The 16899-nt window shown below is 43.5% G+C and overlaps 1 protein-coding gene across 19 annotated transcripts in view; it reads right to left on the bottom strand.

Moving 5' to 3' along the window:
- Positions 1-16899, bottom strand: part of EPHA5 (EPH receptor A5) — a 267350-nt gene that overhangs the window by 88326 nt on the left and 162125 nt on the right. For 15 of the 19 annotated variants that reach the window (XM_054202306.1, XM_054202301.1, XM_054202310.1 and 12 more), the window contains one exon: positions 2800-2955. The exons of the other annotated variants lie outside the window; for them this stretch is intronic. In XM_054202306.1, coding sequence (XP_054058281.1) covers positions 2800-2955 — 156 coding nt within the window. The remainder of the gene's footprint in view (positions 1-2799; positions 2956-16899) is intronic. 19 annotated transcript variants of the gene reach the window in all.

The raw sequence follows: 16899 nt of genomic DNA, 5'->3' as shown, positions 1-16899 counted from the left end.
TCCTTAGTGATGCTGGCGGTGGTGGGGAGACTCACACAGCTTGGGACTGAAAAGCATTCGCTTTAAATTAGGAAAATGTGATTTTATAGCTATACCGATTTGCAAGGGGACTTTGCTGGTGTAGAACTGAAAACGCACATTGATGTATTCTCTAAAATTAACTGGATTTCAAGTTGAGGAAATCCTATGAATATTATTAACTTCTGCGGTAATAAATAATAAAAACATACAAAATACAATATTTTCCTACCAGTCACGACTCAAGTCTATCTCGCTTGTGTTTCAGTTCACGATGAGATGTTCCCTTCTAGATCTAATTGGACTGGTTTCAAATGTTAGTGTCGCTACCTACTCTCTACTGTCCCTGCCAAAATTTACTACCTTGCAGCTGAGCTGGGATAGCACACGGGCCCTCCTCATCACCTTCAGCACAAATATAGCTGGATTAGGACAAAAATCCCAAGAAAGGATGCGTAGGGCAAGCAAGGGTGACTGAAGCACATGGAGAAGGCTCAGATGATCCACTCTGCTTTTGGGATGGTAAGCGTGAATGCCAGCAGAGATGCTGCAACATCCTCAATTGCTGCACCGGGGTTTGCAGTGGCCAACAGAAGCTGAGTGGTGCCTTCGTCGGTGTTAAACCTCTCATCTGCCCCAGAAGCACTTGGTACCCTGCTGAGCCATATCCTAATACTGCTTCAGGCACCATGCCTCTGCTTAAAACTAGCTTATAGTAAGCTTTTGAAAGCTGAAACAAAACCCTGAAACAAAACCACCCAAACATTAAAAACACCAAACAAGCTTTAAAAAAAACCAACCATACAACAACAAATAAACATTAAAACCCCAAACAAACATAAAAAGAAAATCCCATGGTATTTACAGAATCAAAAATTACAGCCCTTACGTACAGCATTCAAATTGCACCAGATACCTGGGGGAAACAGGCACTCAAATTTCATTTCTTTTTAACATGAGCTGGTCACCAAGCTTGCTTGCACCCCTCTGAAAATCCTGCCCTACACTCAGGTCACAGGCACGCATAAACCTCTTCCTCAGGAATGGCAGCTCTTTCCCTGTGCTAATTCACCAGCAGGACAGACTGGATGCGTAATCCTCCATCCTGAGAAGGGGCAGAGAGCAACCCCACCAATGGTGGGCAGGAGGCACTGTGGACACCGGCAGTCTGGCATAACTCTGTATCAGTCCCTGGCTTTGCTTCTGCCACACAGAAAAGCCAATTTTATGTGCGTTTCCAGAGCTCAGAGTACTCCTCTCTCTTCCCATTTCCCAATATCATGCTAGACCTCACCATCTCTCATTTATCTGTATTTTTTAAGTCAAGCCAAGGGGCAAAATGGATATCAAGAAGCCCTGGTATCAAAGTTTTTCATGCTGTAACCCACCCTAGCTACCACTGCAAAAGACACCAGCATATCTATTTAATAAACTGAGAAGTGCTTGCATGACTCACCCCCCCAACACCACCTTGATCCTACAGCACCAGCTACTGCCACGCTGCCTAAGGCTGTCTTCTCCTTCCCTGAAGCACACCCTCCAACAGCCACATGCTTCATGCTCCTTTGGCTGGTAAAAAGCAAATGCAGAGTTCAAGGGCCCCGATTCTGCTCCGAGTCTCTCCTGCGGGCAAGCGAAGACCTGCCAAGGGCAATTTCCTTTATGAGAGCATCTCTCCAACAGGAACAGACTTTTTGAAGTGCAAACTTGGGGAGCTAGGAAGGACATCTGTATTCAATGGGATGAAGGGACAAAAAGGCACCACCCATGCCAGCATGATGCAGGGAAACAGTATGGAAGTCACCTCTGCACTGATGCCCAGTGGCTCTGAGCATGCATGGACTCATAAACGTACTTTTCCTCCATCCCTTAAGTTCCTTGGAAGCTCTACCTGTTCCTCCCCCAGTAGTTCAGCTCCTCTTCAGTCCTTTTTAAACCACTTTTGCACTGCAAAAATCACATTCGGAGCATGACAGAGCCAGTTCAGCAAAAACCTGTGGTGTGTTCTACACTCGACGGGACTAGCTGGGGGCATGCAAATTGCAACCCTAAGTACCTGAAACATAAACTGAACAAGAAACTTTCAAGGTGACAGGATAGCTCACAGATGGCAGGAAAAGGACAAAATTACTGATTCTGATTCCACTGACTCCACATGGGATTCCCAATGCCCCAGTTTGCTTGTTATGCTACCCTCCCCCTACACCATGGGGATAAGCTCTACATTTTTGCTGCAGGTTTGGAGAAGCAGTTTCCATTGCAGAGTTTTGAAGCTATCCTGAGGAACGACCATCTCCAGGTGGCTTGGAAAGGTAGGGCTCTCTCCCTGCTTGTTTACTGAAAATGGGATAAGAGATGATATTAAGATGATACTAAGACCACGTAGACTCTATCCATGCCTACCACTGACAAGCGCTACCCATCGTTCCCTCTGCGTGCACACCCCACACCGGTACCCACGTATGCACCGATGCGGATGTCTGAACGCCATGCTGCTGGCTGAGTCTGTCCATGAGTGGACGGCGAGAGATGGAGCATCCATTTGTTATAAAAACGATTCCTGGGTTTAATGCCAGCTTTTGAAGCAAAAGGCTTCAAAAAGCTTGTTCTCATGTAACCGGGGGTGCAGTCGACAAAGCCAGTGACATTACAAGTGTGTCAAGACTAGTTCAGACTCCAGCCCAGAGCCTGTAAAAGCACGTTAATTAGGACCATAATTTCTAGTCACAGTACAGGAACAGCTTGAAAGGATTAAAAACAACCCTATAGGCACATGCTTACTTGTACAGGCCATTGTAGGTGGGTCTGATTCCTTCCTAAAATAGTGTTCTTCACACAGGCAAGATGTGGATGCTTCATCAAGCGTGTAGCTGTGAGGGGGACATTTGCTGCAGGATGGACTGTGGGGTGAAGCTTTGAAGAACCCAGGTCTGCATACTGTGAAAAGAAGAACCACAGGCTAAGCTCTCCCATCATAAAATTAGTCTCTTCACATTTCCTTTTTGAAAAAAACCAACATATCTTCAGCTAGAACACAGACAAAGACTCACGAGCTATTTGGTTTCTCTATTTCAAAACAGTCTATGCCACTAACAGACAGTGCATGCTTAAATATCTGCATGAAAAGAGAATCAGAAGCCATTGATTTTTTTTTTCCCCCTAGCATCTGTCTTTACTGGGTATTTATGTATCTTTTTTAATGCATTAGAGGTAACATCTTTTGGGCTCTGGTTTAGAAAACATTATTGTGTTTGGGTTTTTTTTTTTCATTCAGTCTTAGAAAAACAGGTAAAATACATTTCATGGTTTACGTTTAAGATGTTCTACACCCAGAAATCAATGTCTCAGCAAGCAAATAGCAACACAGCGGTGGAGGGGATCTCAAGATCGACAGCTTTAAGACATTGTGATAGGGCTACTTCCCTAGGGTCTTCTCCCCTGCAAACCTGTGATGAATTTTAAAGTGCTCCATATAAGACAGACTGCTCTGTGTATAGTCTAAACCAGGCATGCTTGCCATACAAGATATTCCTTCCAGCTCCAATATATGTGCATGACAAGGCACAAAGACTTGATACAAGAGGTATTTTTGTTCTCACAAATATAATACATGGCTAAGAGTAGCTTTGGATTTTTTTTTCTTTTTTTAAATAACTTGAAGTGAATACAGTAATATCTTGTTTCCAGCCTCCTGAAACAAGCGCTCTTTCACCTAAGCAAAGCACTCTGCACTTCACCTGCATGCCAAACTCAGCCAGGAGCAGTAACACCTACAGGTTTGCATGTATCCATCTCAGTTTTAGGAAAAAACAGCTGTAATCGTACCGCTACATGCAGAATTACAAAATCACTGTCAGAAAAAGGAGGAAAACTTGATTTTCTGTTTGTCTCAAAAAGCAGACATAGAGACATGTTAAAGCAGCTCCAAAGTGCTGTTACTTTTTTTCCTTTAGAGATGCTCTAAGATAATTCTGCCCAGTATGATATCAACGATGCACAAGTCTGCTATCAGACTTAAAGAAGTTACCAGGAATTCCCAGAGTCTTTCCACCTGCATTCAAACTTCCCCAGTTATAATTAGCTTGCAAAGAAAATCAGCTCACAGCAAAAGCGTTAATATTATCCCACCAGGAATGTCCCAAACGATCACAGCATGAAGGTTATGTGCTAAAATTCAGACAGTGATGACAGAATTCATCTTCACCATAGAAAAAGTATAGGTTTTTACCAGTGATCCCTTTTCCTCTGATGGACCAACTAGGACAACCACCTCTAAAGTTGGCTCTGCTTCCTGCAGTACTAGAGAAACTCTCTCAACATCTTCCCTTTTACGTCACTAGCTTTTTCACCAAAGGTGAGACACTTGCACCTCAACTCCAACTCCTAGAGCTAACCAGTAAGTCTTTGCTGATGAAGATCACTCATGAATCAAAAGGGATGATACAAGAGTATCCAATAGCCCTCCCACAGGCCCCTCCTTCAGTCTTGTCTGGACCACAAAGCTCTCACAACAACCCTGTAGTTCCCAAGCCCGCCACAGGCTTCCAGGTCTCCATCACGCCTCTGCAGCCTCTCCATCCTACTCTACAGGATGCTCATGTCCAGCATCCCTGCTGACCTCCCCAAACCAGGCACCCTCCCACACCTTCCACCAGCTCCCTTTTCTTCCCACAAGACAAGCAGAGGAAAACTAGTAGGACTGGAGGGATTTACAGGTTTTAAAAACCCAACTTCCAAAATCATTCGTCATCCAACTAGTGCACCGTATCTAGGCTGTGAGCTCTGCAGGATGCAGTTCAACCGCTTTGTGTCCATACACCAGGACCAGTTAATAGACCTAGGGCTGAATTTATTCTTCATGGCTCTTAGTGGACTTGCCATGAGTCGCCCTCTTGCTTTGCAGCAGATTCCTCAGTTTCTAGCACAGAGTTAAGTTCTTTTATTTACTTCGCAGCTATCTTCAAATGCTCCCCTACCTACAGCAAGGACTTGTTATACAATCTCTGGAGAGTCTTCTCGGAGAGGAGACCACCAAACAGCTCCTCTCTAGCCTACAATTTGTATTTCAAAGCCAAATCAAACTTACTTGCACACGCAGACAATAGAGATGGGGAAATGAAAGCACAAAAATGCGCAACATATAACAAGGGCAGCCCACGTCTAGTGTGTACTCGATGTAATTAGCCTTCAAAAAAGGACTTGAATTTATCTCATTATGTCCCATCAAGACAGACAGAAAATCACTATGGCACAAGAGTTTACCATGCTTCTATTTTGTACAAAGCAGCAAATGCAAAATAAGTCAGTTTTCCTTGACAGATTTTCAACGAGGTGCAGCTTGTTAATGACGGTATGACACGTAGCTCAGCTCAAAGGGAATCTTTGGTTTTCATGAATAAGTACGGAGCCAACAGATGTATAACACCAATAACCCATGTTTTAATGAGCGATGTAAAATAAAATTGAACTGGACCAATTTTTGTATAATCTGCAGGCTCCCATGGGTCAGACAAATCCCTTCTCTATCCAAAGGGTATGAGGAGGAACATTCAAGAGCATTAAATTACACTGAAGATTTCAACATGATTCATCATAACAAACAGCCAGTAGAGCAGCATGCTGTCCTACCTAAGTGAAACACTCTTGCGTCACTTAGAAAGGAAGAATTCAGGTACAGGAGATGGGATATGCAAAAAAAGGGAGGACAGAAAATAAAAATAAACGCAAGAATTACCACAGCAAGAGGTGGTGTGCTGAGTCCACACCCCTGGAGCAGATGCTTTGGGGAGGAGAGAAGGGGATTTGCTGGGTTTCCCCAGCACAGCCTTCCAGCCTCTTGCAACAAGCGGCTTCGAGACCACTCCTGATGAAAACCATACTTGCACTACCATGCTCAGAATTAGAAGCAGCTGTAGCTGCATGGGTGTTTCAGGCATAACTATATCTATTATAATGCTTTTCTCTGTACCTTTCCCTATGTTTGCTTTGTAGACGACACAAAAGAGAGGACCACCACTAGAGATGGTGTGATGGTTCAAGCAACAACCCTTTAATAAACAGGGATGCTGTGATGAAACGGATACTGTTAGATGAAAGCTGACCCAGGAACATCTTATGTCTCCACACTGCAGAGCAGGTATCACTGTAGCCAGATGCACATAGTCTTGGCTGAGCTCAACAGCCAAAAGCAGAGGCTGGTACCATGACGTTTTTCTGCCATTGGTGGCAATGTCTCAGATATTTTGGAAATAGGATTCAGAGCAGAACAGGGCTACAAACAGCTTACTTTGCATGTACCTTGGGTTTTGATCTTTATCTTACCATTCCTCTTCTGACAGTCAACCTTATAATCTGTTCATGTAATATACATGGTTTTATTTAAAATTACATGGGTGTCTGGGGTTTAATTTCTAATTAAATCTTATTTTCGTCTCCTTATATTTTTATCTCAGTGTTTCTAATTCAACAGCTCTTGAAAGGATACGTAGAACCAGCACAGTAGAGTCACGCACATAACGGTACTATCTCTTTTTTCAAGGGGGCGGGAAAAGGAGGAGAAATAAGATGAGCCTAAGACTCCCCATAATCTGCTGCAAGGCTGCTGAAAAAAAATGAAATAAAGTTTTAAGTTGTTGATGAGATCTGCTTCTTTCTTCCTAATATTAAAACTGATAACTCCTTAACTGATTAACAGCCAGTGATGTGTGAAAATAGTCTTTAAATGAAATTGGTTGCTAGAAAAAAAAAATTTGAGAGTATTTTTAGACACAACAAATATGCCATAAAGAACCTGCTGGTGTTCGGTACAAGTGGGATGTGTTTCTGTTAGCAGCAGATCCATTATCAGCAAATTAATTTCACTCTTTTTATTTTCAGTAGCAACCGCAAAATGTTGCGGGCATGGAGCATTAACATCTGTGCAGCCTCTTGCTTGCACACTTCAGGATGGGCCAGAGAGAGATGGCTGCAATGAAGGACAGCGGCAAGAGCCTCTCGGGACAGCAATGGTGTGAGCTGATCCCTTAAACCAGCAGCAATTGGATTAGAAACTGTCTTCCTACCTTGCAGATGGGAGCCCACAAGAGCCATGCTGATAGAAACTGGCTCGTCAAACATGGGTGGGTGGAGGAGGAATCACTGGTCCTCCTACAATGCAAACCGGCCTCTTCAAACGACACGCTGAACTTCATGTGCTGTATCAGTGCTAGAGACAGTGAGTACCAGTGAGAGAGGGGGGAAAAAAAGCAGGCAGAACAAGCCAATAACATCAAACAGCTGGGACTGCTTGACAGATTATTTTCTGCAAGCCTTAACATCAAATGATTCGCAGCTTACATCCCTGTAACCCTCCCTGAGCCTTCAGCTGAAGACTGCATCCAACGGGCAGGGCTCCTCTCCTCTCTGGTTGCCCCTCGCCCTCCATGTGCACCAACCCCAGGCAACAAGTGCTGGAAAGCAAGGACCACCTCCAAGGCTGTCCACATCCACAGGCTCATATGTGGCCATGTCGGTAAAACCACACAATTAATATTACGGGGAATTCCAGTTTTGTCCCTGGAGAGAGAAAAGCTAGGAAATGTGACCCTATAAGCCTTGAAACCCCAGGAGATATGAAAAAGGTCCAACCTATTACTCCCTTCACACTCTTACGATGCTGGGAGGATAAGCTCACAGCACTTAAGTGCTTAGGATCAGCAAAGCGACCTTTCATATATGCCAGAAAATAGAGCTCAAATAGGAATTACACTGTCTCCCTTGCAGAGCACCAAATTAGTCTCCACAGTAATCAGAAACCACAAGTATAACTCATAAAGCAGCGCCGCTAATCCATAAATAAAGCTAACAGACAAAATCTAACAAAAATTAATGAGGATAAGGATGCCTAGTCTAGATGGAGCACAGGTTATCTGGCTGAAACTGAGGTTTCCTCCCCAAACTGCAAACCCCCTGTGCTCATCCTTCATATCCTTTAGCCCCATTTGCCTTTTCAAACTACAAACTTCTTTGGGCAGGGACACACAGCTCAAATTACCACGGCTTTTAGAATCAACTGCAGCCTAAAACTCTCTGCACTCCATGGACAGACCCATAATCCACACCAAAACAGCTTTCGGCTGAAACACAAGTAGGACATGGGGTGTGTGTGTCTGTGTTCAGCAGAAAGGAGAGCAGCTTTGTAGCTCATCAACTCTGCCTTCATTAGTACATTGCTCTGGTGCAGGGAATATGCCTTGAGAGTTGAAGGATTTGAGCAAAAACAAGCTACAAATAAACCAATCCCTCTTCTAGTCTCCAGAGCTCCCATGCCTTGAAGCATTTGCACTGAGAAGAGGGGGCTGCTAGCTCTTAGATGAGTCCAAAACTGAAAGAAGGGTTTAGTGAGGTAGGGTCTTTACAATGTGGAATCAATTAAACTGCTGAGTGGCTCCAAGCCTCGGCTTGTGCTCCTGACACGCATTTTTACTTACAAGAAAAAAACAAACAAAAACCACACCAGACTGTCTTCATGTCTCCCAGCCAATACAAATAGATGATCTCCATGCTCTTCTAGAAAGTATTTCAAGAACTACAGCAACCCGCCACCGAGCATCCTCCTGCAGAATTTACAAGGAGGGTCCCAAGAGCTAATCCTGCCCTCCCTCACAGCTCTCCTTGAACTGCAAGCAGAGACCAAAATTGCTGCCAAAGCTATAAAGCTACAGAAAAATGTGTAAAATGCCCTGATTATATCTCCTTTAGGGTTGGTCTCTCTATCTGCAATAGCGCTATGTTGCTTCCTGCAGCACGCCCTGGGGATTTGAAGGGAATTAAATAAATACCCACTAATAAAACACTGTAATTCCAAGCTACCGGTTTACTTGAATCCAGTGGACTTGCCAGCATCCTTCAGCAACTCCAGCACCCAATGCTGCAGCCCAAGACCCGCTAATGGTCCTTTTAAATGGGTTCCTGGAGTTTTCTGGATAAGTGGGGCATCTGAGGACTTTGCACCTTGAAAAAAGAGACTCGGCCCTTGCTTCGATGTAAGCAGATTCTTGCACCTCAAGTGCGAAATACACTTTTCTAAGAAAACATTGGGTATTTTGATGTTCTGTCAATCCCCGCACTAACTCAGGCTGAATTACCTCTGCGCTCCACACTGAAATCAGCTCTAGTTCTGAATACCAAAACACCCTTGAAAACCAGAATATAAATAAATTAGTACTTTCACTTCCTCCCTTTGAAATACCACTTTTTGTACCACGTGACCTTACTAAATTGTCACACGACAATTTATGACGTGACCGTAGTTGCTGGAAAACTAAGAATTAACTGCCACTAATGACATTAATGTGTTTCTTCTAAACGGTATAAAACTTCATCACATGGCATCACTTTGAAAAATTCATCACATTCCCAAGTCAGCTACATTTGCAAGCCATAAAAATACCTAGAACACAATGCATTTGAAAATGCTTCTGATTACATTAAGATCTTAATGGGCTATATTTCTGCACATCGCGACTTTGCTCTAAAGAAGATTTTGAGGCAATCAATGAGGCAAAACCTGAGTCAAGCCTAAACTCTCAACGGCACGATGGAGGAGCAGGGAAGGAGATTTATCCTTGCATATATGCAAACCCGCGCTATCATTTGGGTTTGGTTTTGCAGAAGGAAAGCAAGCTATGGAAAATAAATGCTCTTAGGGGAAACAGAAGATTTTTCAAAAGCACTCAGCACTGCGCGAGCTTGCTCCCACTGAGTGTGTTGATGGCAGGGCTGGCTGGGTGTGCTTTGGTTTTGTAGAGTTTTTTTTCCAAACTTTCCTGTCCAAAAAAAACCCTGGGAGAAACTGGTACATTTCTAGAGAAAGCGCTGCTTGAGATGAAGTGTCATTTCGTAGCAAACCCAAAGTTTCCATGACCAGCAGTTGCATGCTCTTGCAAGCGTGTACAAGGGCTCCTTCATCTCTCGGCCCAGGTGGCACCTGCGGTCCTCCTTGCTATTCTGGTTACAAGGGACAGATCCAGGTTGGTCTTGCTGAGCCCCAACTATGTGGCTTACAATGAGAAAAAGGCAGTCCACATCCTGTTCCTACAGCCTCTCTCTGCTTATTATAGCTATAAAATATCTATCTCTGTAAATCTCTATGTCTGTAAAAATCTATCTGTGTATCTTTTCTTTGTTCTCCGAGGTGTGGGACAAAGATGCACGTAAATTACTGTCTTTTTTTTTTTAATGAAGACAAACTGAAATCATTTTACTCCCTTAAACAGAGGAAGCGATGATTTACAATGCTGCACCTAAGGGAAAAATACGATTTAAGATACAGAAGGCAGCAGAGAGACATTTGTTTCTGCACACTTGTAAACGTAACTTGAGATGCCTGGCTCTGTGCATAATCCAAGAGGCACAAGAGTCTGTTTTGGGGGTTTCTGCACACAAAGACATGCACCCCGGGTTATCCTTTGTTACACAAACGGCAATTTAAATATTCAAGCTGCATTGCGTGCTAAGCGAGGGGAGGATTGATGGACAAGCCGCAGAACTCCCTCGAGTTCGATAACAGCATTGACTGAATAGAAATAACAAGCATCATCCCAAATGGCAACAGGGGGACAGGATCAAACTTGAAAATGATGCAGCTAAAACCCTCCTATGTCTGCCTGTGTACACATATTAGAGATGGTAATGCAAAGACCAGTTGGTAAAATCTCCTGGAAAATAGGGTTCTTCAAAGCCACATGTTTGCTGGCACAATACTACAATAAAAGGGTTTTAGTCTTCTGGTTCAGTCTACCATAGGGATCTGGACCCCAGCCAGCAAAGAAAGAAAGATTCTCTAATTATGCTGTGGTTTGGACAATTGCATCCCATTGTGGTTAAGAAATATGACGTTTGGGAGGATTTATTTTGATGATTTATGTCATGTGTGTTTACTCTACCAACATTTCAGGGTTTTAGCCTGAACTAAGAGACTGTACATATGCAGGCAGCAAAGAGAAGTAAAAATGCTTAAAATATTTCCTGCTGGTTGGCATTACCTTGTGCAACTTCATTTGTGTGGACAACATTTCTAGGTGGTATAAAATCAGCGTTTCCTCCACTGGTTATTTTGGTCCAAAATAGGCAGCATCCCACCAACCTGTGGTGATGCTAACATGGACACAAAAGGATCCTTTCAAACCCTGCCTCAAATGTTTAAGGGCTTGTTTGCTTCTAGCTTTATGATCATCTGTCTCAGGAGGTAAATTTGGTAGGACTGGCTGCAGACAATTTATTTTAAAATTGTTCCTCTGTAATTTATGGCTGAACATATGTCACTCCAGACACATCTATTCAAATTCCATCAGAGGGCGATGGAGATGGATCTTTTAACAGTCCTTCTGACCAAAAAAAGATACGAAGGATTTATCCAGAGTTGCCTGGACTAAGTGTGCTAAATGGGTTTACACACATAAAAGTGACTCGAGCAAAGTGCTGGGTTTTTTTAAACAATTTAAGATACAGGAGACGCTAGTGAATTCTGAAATGGGCACGCAGACTAAAGGTGCACACAAGGAAACGTGGACATGTCCCTTGGGGAACATCTCCCTTCAGTCATGCCTCCTTCCGCAGTATCATAGAATGTGTTGGGTTGGAAGGGACCTTTAAAGGTCGTCTAGTCCAGCCCCCCTGCAGTAAGCAGGGACATCTTTAACTAGATCAGATTGCTCAGAGCCTCATCAAGCCTGGCCTTGAACGGCTCCAGGGATGGGGCCTCCGCCACCTCTCTGGGCAACCTGTTCCAGTGTTTCACCACCCTCATTGTAAAGAACTTCTTCCTAATGTCTAATCTGAACCTACCCTGCTCTAGTTTAAAACCACTGCCCCTCGTCCCGTTGCTATATAGCCTTGCAAACAGCCCCTCCCCAGCTTTCTTGCAGGCCCCCTTCAGGTACTGGAAGGCCACTACAAGGTCTCCCTGGAGCTCATAGGTTTTTGCGTTGGAGCACACTGGTTGGAGTTAGAGATGTAGGTCTTGCTGAGTTAAATTCTGCTCCTGATACGCACACCATGAGATGCTTTGGCTTGGGTTAGGAGGCAACAAAGCAAAGGGTGTATGCAAGGAGGATGTGGCAAATATTAATACCCTGAGAAATACAGTGAGGAAAGCTGAGCAAGCTACGCACACACATCAAAGTGCAGAAACATCAAGCGGTTATCCTGGCACATGCAGATACAACACTTCATGATTTCAGTTTAATTAACCAGACATAAAAATACTGACATTATTTGTTAAGTTGACTAAACTACTCCTTTGGGTCAGATGAACACTGCAACACTTCACAGTTCATCTGCCTTGCCAAGAACTCCACCGAAGAGCTCCTCTTTAGGAATGAGCTCAATAAAGGGCAACCTGAGGCATTGATGGATCTTCCCACGTTGGCCTGACAATATTGGGAGCTTCTCTTTGAGCTCCAATCCTGCAGCCCTACAACAAGCATATTTATTTCAGTATGATCTCTCCCATTTCTGGAGGAAAACTTGCTGCATATGAACAAACATGCTCAAACCTAAGATAAATTAATACAACTTGACACTTTAAACCTCCTGATTTTGGAGCCAATCTCAATACTATTTGGGCGAGCGGCCTCATGGCTTTTGGATGCTGGCGTTGGACTGTCCTTGCCCTGAACTAGCTAGAACTGCTGCGACTGACCAGACAGAAAAAAACCAAAACCCCAGAGAAAAAAAAATATGCAGTTATATCCCAAGAAGATATTTTCTTTTGTCAGACTATAAACTGTAATTTTCGGAGGCAAAAGCACTCTACTCTTGGGAGGGAGACGTCCCGCTAGCATCCCTGTCCACTGCCTCTTCTCATGGGCTTTGTTCTTGCCCCAGAAATGGTAGTTTGACATGTGCAACTGCTCCAGAAATTCAGATGTGAAGCAGTAAGTAAAGCAAAGCAAACACTGTCTTCCCTCTTGCTACATGAAGCTTCACCACAACCTCCTTCCCGCCAAATCCATTTCCCCATACCATATAGCACTAGCCTGAAGCGCACTTTGCAGCAGTGATTCTGGCCATTTGCACAGGCTTTTTATTTAAGGTTTTGAGCTGCCAAAGCTTGATTTATGGAGATTTAATTCTCAAACTATTATAAGGGGATCCTGTTGCTCACATGTAGCTTAGCTTGCTCTTCAGCTACATTGCCTACGTGAGCCTGTTTGTCCTGGAAACTGAACACTACCTTTATTTGTAATTTCTGCTGCATCTCCACACCCTTGCATCGCATCAACTTGAACAGTCTTCCAAAGCGATTTGGGAAAAAACCTCAACACTTAGGCTTTACAGAAACCATTCATGTTTGATTTGTTCAAGGGAAGACTGGAAGACAACAAGAGGGGAGAGAGGGGAGCAGCTGGTGTGGACACAAGGGCACTGCACCCTGGGTTTGGTGCACCTACACCTTGCAACAAAAGAGCACAACCTGCTGATCTTCTCTCTCATACACAACCGCCTCCAACAGTTTGCCATCCCACAGCTCCTCTTCCACACTTTGTTTTCAAAGCCTTGTCAAGTATTGTGGCATCTACCCCATGGTAGCCAGTGGGTGAGGGTGGCACGGACGGATGTTGCCTGTCCTCTCAGCAGCTGAGAAAAGCAGTCTGAAATGGAGAGACTGCAGGAGAATCTGAAGAATCAGCCTCGTCATGAAAAAAAGCAAGAGAGAAAGAAAAGAGATTTCTAGCCTTTTTGAGAACAAAGCCTGAAAACACAAACACCAACAGCTCAACCAGCAGAAGGCAAATGTAAAAAGCCCAGTGTTTATTCTTTTATTTGAAGTGAGACGCTTTGCACTGAAAGACCAAATGGGAGTTTCCTGACTCAAGTAAGGACTGGTAATATTTTCCTCCCTGTCATCTCTTGGCCTCCCCAATATCCAGCACCCATTCCATATGGATGCACTTCTGGATGTTGGTTTCTTTTCAGATGCACTAGAGAGCAGCTAGGAACTTCTGAAGCTCTCACGATTAGCCCAAATACCATTCACAATTTATGTTTTAAAAGTTGCGTAAGTGGGAAAAACACAAGGTTCATTCTTCCACACAGAAATTCTCTCGTCATCCAGACAAATTTAAAAATAAATAGTTGCAATTAAATGTGTTGCTACATTATTTATGTAGATGCATTCAATTTGCACAAAGCTGCTATAAAATATTCCCCTTCAATACAAGGTAAATTTATTGCACCTTTTATTGTATATTTTCTTCTCCCTCCTCAAATGTATGTTGCTCTCTGCCTATTTTTTTCCCCCTCCGTTACTTAACACCTCATTTTCCAGCCACTGTTTCTGCTACTTTTGTCTTGAAAGTAAGAGGGATGTAATCCAAATCCAAATGTTTCTTGATTATTTGTGAACAAGGCTGCTGAATGATTACTACACAGATAATTCAAGTATTTCCCTTGCAATCGAGGACCTCTCCTCATATCTGCATTTTGCTCTTACAGCTGCTGGGTAAATGATATGCACCGAGGCTGCCCAAGGCTTCAGAGTGCATATTAATTCTGCCAGGAACTCCAGAAACTCTAAAGAATTGCTAATTTAACAACAGACTGTGAAATTATTTTTTCTTTCTTTATTAATTGCTGTGCTATTTGAAAGCGACTTCATTGCCCCAACTGTCTTTCGGCATGAAGAACAGGGGGCATTTCATCCTGCCAGGAAATAACTGAAAGCTTTCTTCCCAGCAGTCCCTATATTCATAACCAAATATAAATATGTGAAACAAGTGCTAATAAAAATAGGTTAACTTGCTGCAGGTGTTCCTCTGTCTATTTATCCAGGTGATATCTGCAAAATCTGACAGGGAAGCACAGTGATATATTTCACTTGTGCCTTGACATTTTGATTCTGTTTGTTAGGGTGTATGTGCAGGGATCTGGCTTTTTCTCCAAGACCTCTATAGCTGTCAGTCTGTGCAAACAGGATTTGACAAGATGTCCATTTAGCAGGATGGGAGGGCAAAGGAAGGAGGTGGGGAGGAAGGGAGCTGGAGAGACCACGTATCTGGGCAAAGCTGCACTGCAGTGCCAAAATGGATGCTCTTCACATACCAAGCAACTTGGAAAAAAAAAGCAGCTTGATATGCAGGATCTAAGGCAGTTTGCATCCTTTAATCAATAGCTCCTTCAAGAAAGGTGGCCAAGAATAATATAAATAGAAGGCAGAGGAGAAAGAAGACAAAAGGCGAGCGCATTGGGATCACTGTACACTCATCCACAAAAAGATTTTTGGCTGATTTTATTTCTTTTTTAAAAGGAGAGAAAAAAAAAAAAAGAAAAAAAAGAAAGGTCTCCTTTGCTCCTGATAAATTAGATTTAAGAAGAAATCTAAATAGGAAGTTTTGCTTTCCAAGGCTGCCCTTTTCCAGCCTGAGGAAAGAAGCAGAAGGTGATGAAGCTGCCTCTTCCAAGGATAATGTAGGAACATGCCCTGCTTATGGAGCTCCAAATTTAGAAGCCTTCAGCTTGTCTCTCCCTGCAAAGAACTTTGGACCAGAAGCACACGGATGGGTTACAATGAAATACAATAAGAATTAGATACAAAGATCAAACAACAGAAAATTAATATAGCATTTAAACAAGACAGTAATCACAGTTTAGAGGTTTATGGTAACTGAATGGTGAATGAATGTAATAAGGGGATTCTGAACGTCTGGGCGATTCCTGCATCTCTGCAAGACTGTCTCCAAGAGGGGTTTAAAAGCAAAAGTGAATGTATAACTCGAGTTAAAATCCAGAACAAAGGTGTTAAGTAGTAGTAGTTAAGTAGCAGGGGTTTAACCAGGCCTTACCTTTCAGCACATGACAAAGTCAGGACATGCCTCCACACAGCATCAGCCACACCAGTGCTGCCTACAGACAGCACGACCAGGCAAGGGCTTGCTTTCACCTCCTCCGGGATGCAGGACACTTGCTCATGCCACATCCACACTAGGCTGCAGAGAGGCACCTTTCAAAGGCCATGCAGCCCAACATACAGTTTTCATGGTCCAAAACACAAGAGATCACAACCCTCATGCTGTACCCAGCCACCCCCGGCTCACACGGGGTCACCCAGGTGCTCTTCAAATGCATCGATGGACAAGACAGCCAGCTGGCTGCAGGAGGGTACGTACCACCATCACGTACGCAGACCAATCAACTTACAGCTCAGTCTACGAGCAGTACCAAACCACAAGCCTAAGAGCTGGACCAGACAGCGCCAAAGCCACCAAACAGTGTCCCAGCCATCAGTAAATTCCCTGCCATCCCAAAAAAGAGAAGGCTGGGAAAAAGTCTGTGTCAAAATCCACCCAAGACAGACATCCCCAATCAGGTGTGCACCTTCACAGCATCCCTGGACATCACCTCTGACGTAAAGCCACGAAAGGATTCCTCGGTCGAGCAGAGACAGTCATGCCCTCCTTTCCTTGCTGCTCCACCGAGGTAGAAAATATGTATTATGAAGCCGTAAAGTGCTTACAATTATGGCCCCAAACCCAGTAATCTCCACTGATGTAGGTAAATTGCTGACCCCTCTATCACTGTTATTCATGATGCAAAAAAACCCATGAGTTTTCTCTGCAGCTTAATAAAACCTGTGGGGAATTGGCATAAGGCTTTCATTCCTTATAGCTAGCCTTTAATGTTGAAGTCTGGATTTCCTGGAGGGGAACTGAATAGTTTAGAATAATTAGTGATTTACATATAGAGTTGTCAACAAAGATACATAGTATTAAGTTACCAAGATGAACGGTTCCACCTTCTTGGTTGCTACTTTTGATTTTATTTTATTTAAAAATTCTGTATTTTAATTCCGCTCACATTCTGCTATCGCTAGTAAAGTGGCCTGAAGCGGACAGCAAGAAG

Source organism: Rissa tridactyla, chromosome 5, assembly GCF_028500815.1.
Source record: "Rissa tridactyla isolate bRisTri1 chromosome 5, bRisTri1.patW.cur.20221130, whole genome shotgun sequence".
Lineage (NCBI taxonomy): Eukaryota > Metazoa > Chordata > Aves > Charadriiformes > Laridae > Rissa > Rissa tridactyla.
The sequence above is the reverse complement of the archived record's forward strand: the minus strand, read 5'-3'. Positions and strand labels throughout refer to the sequence as shown.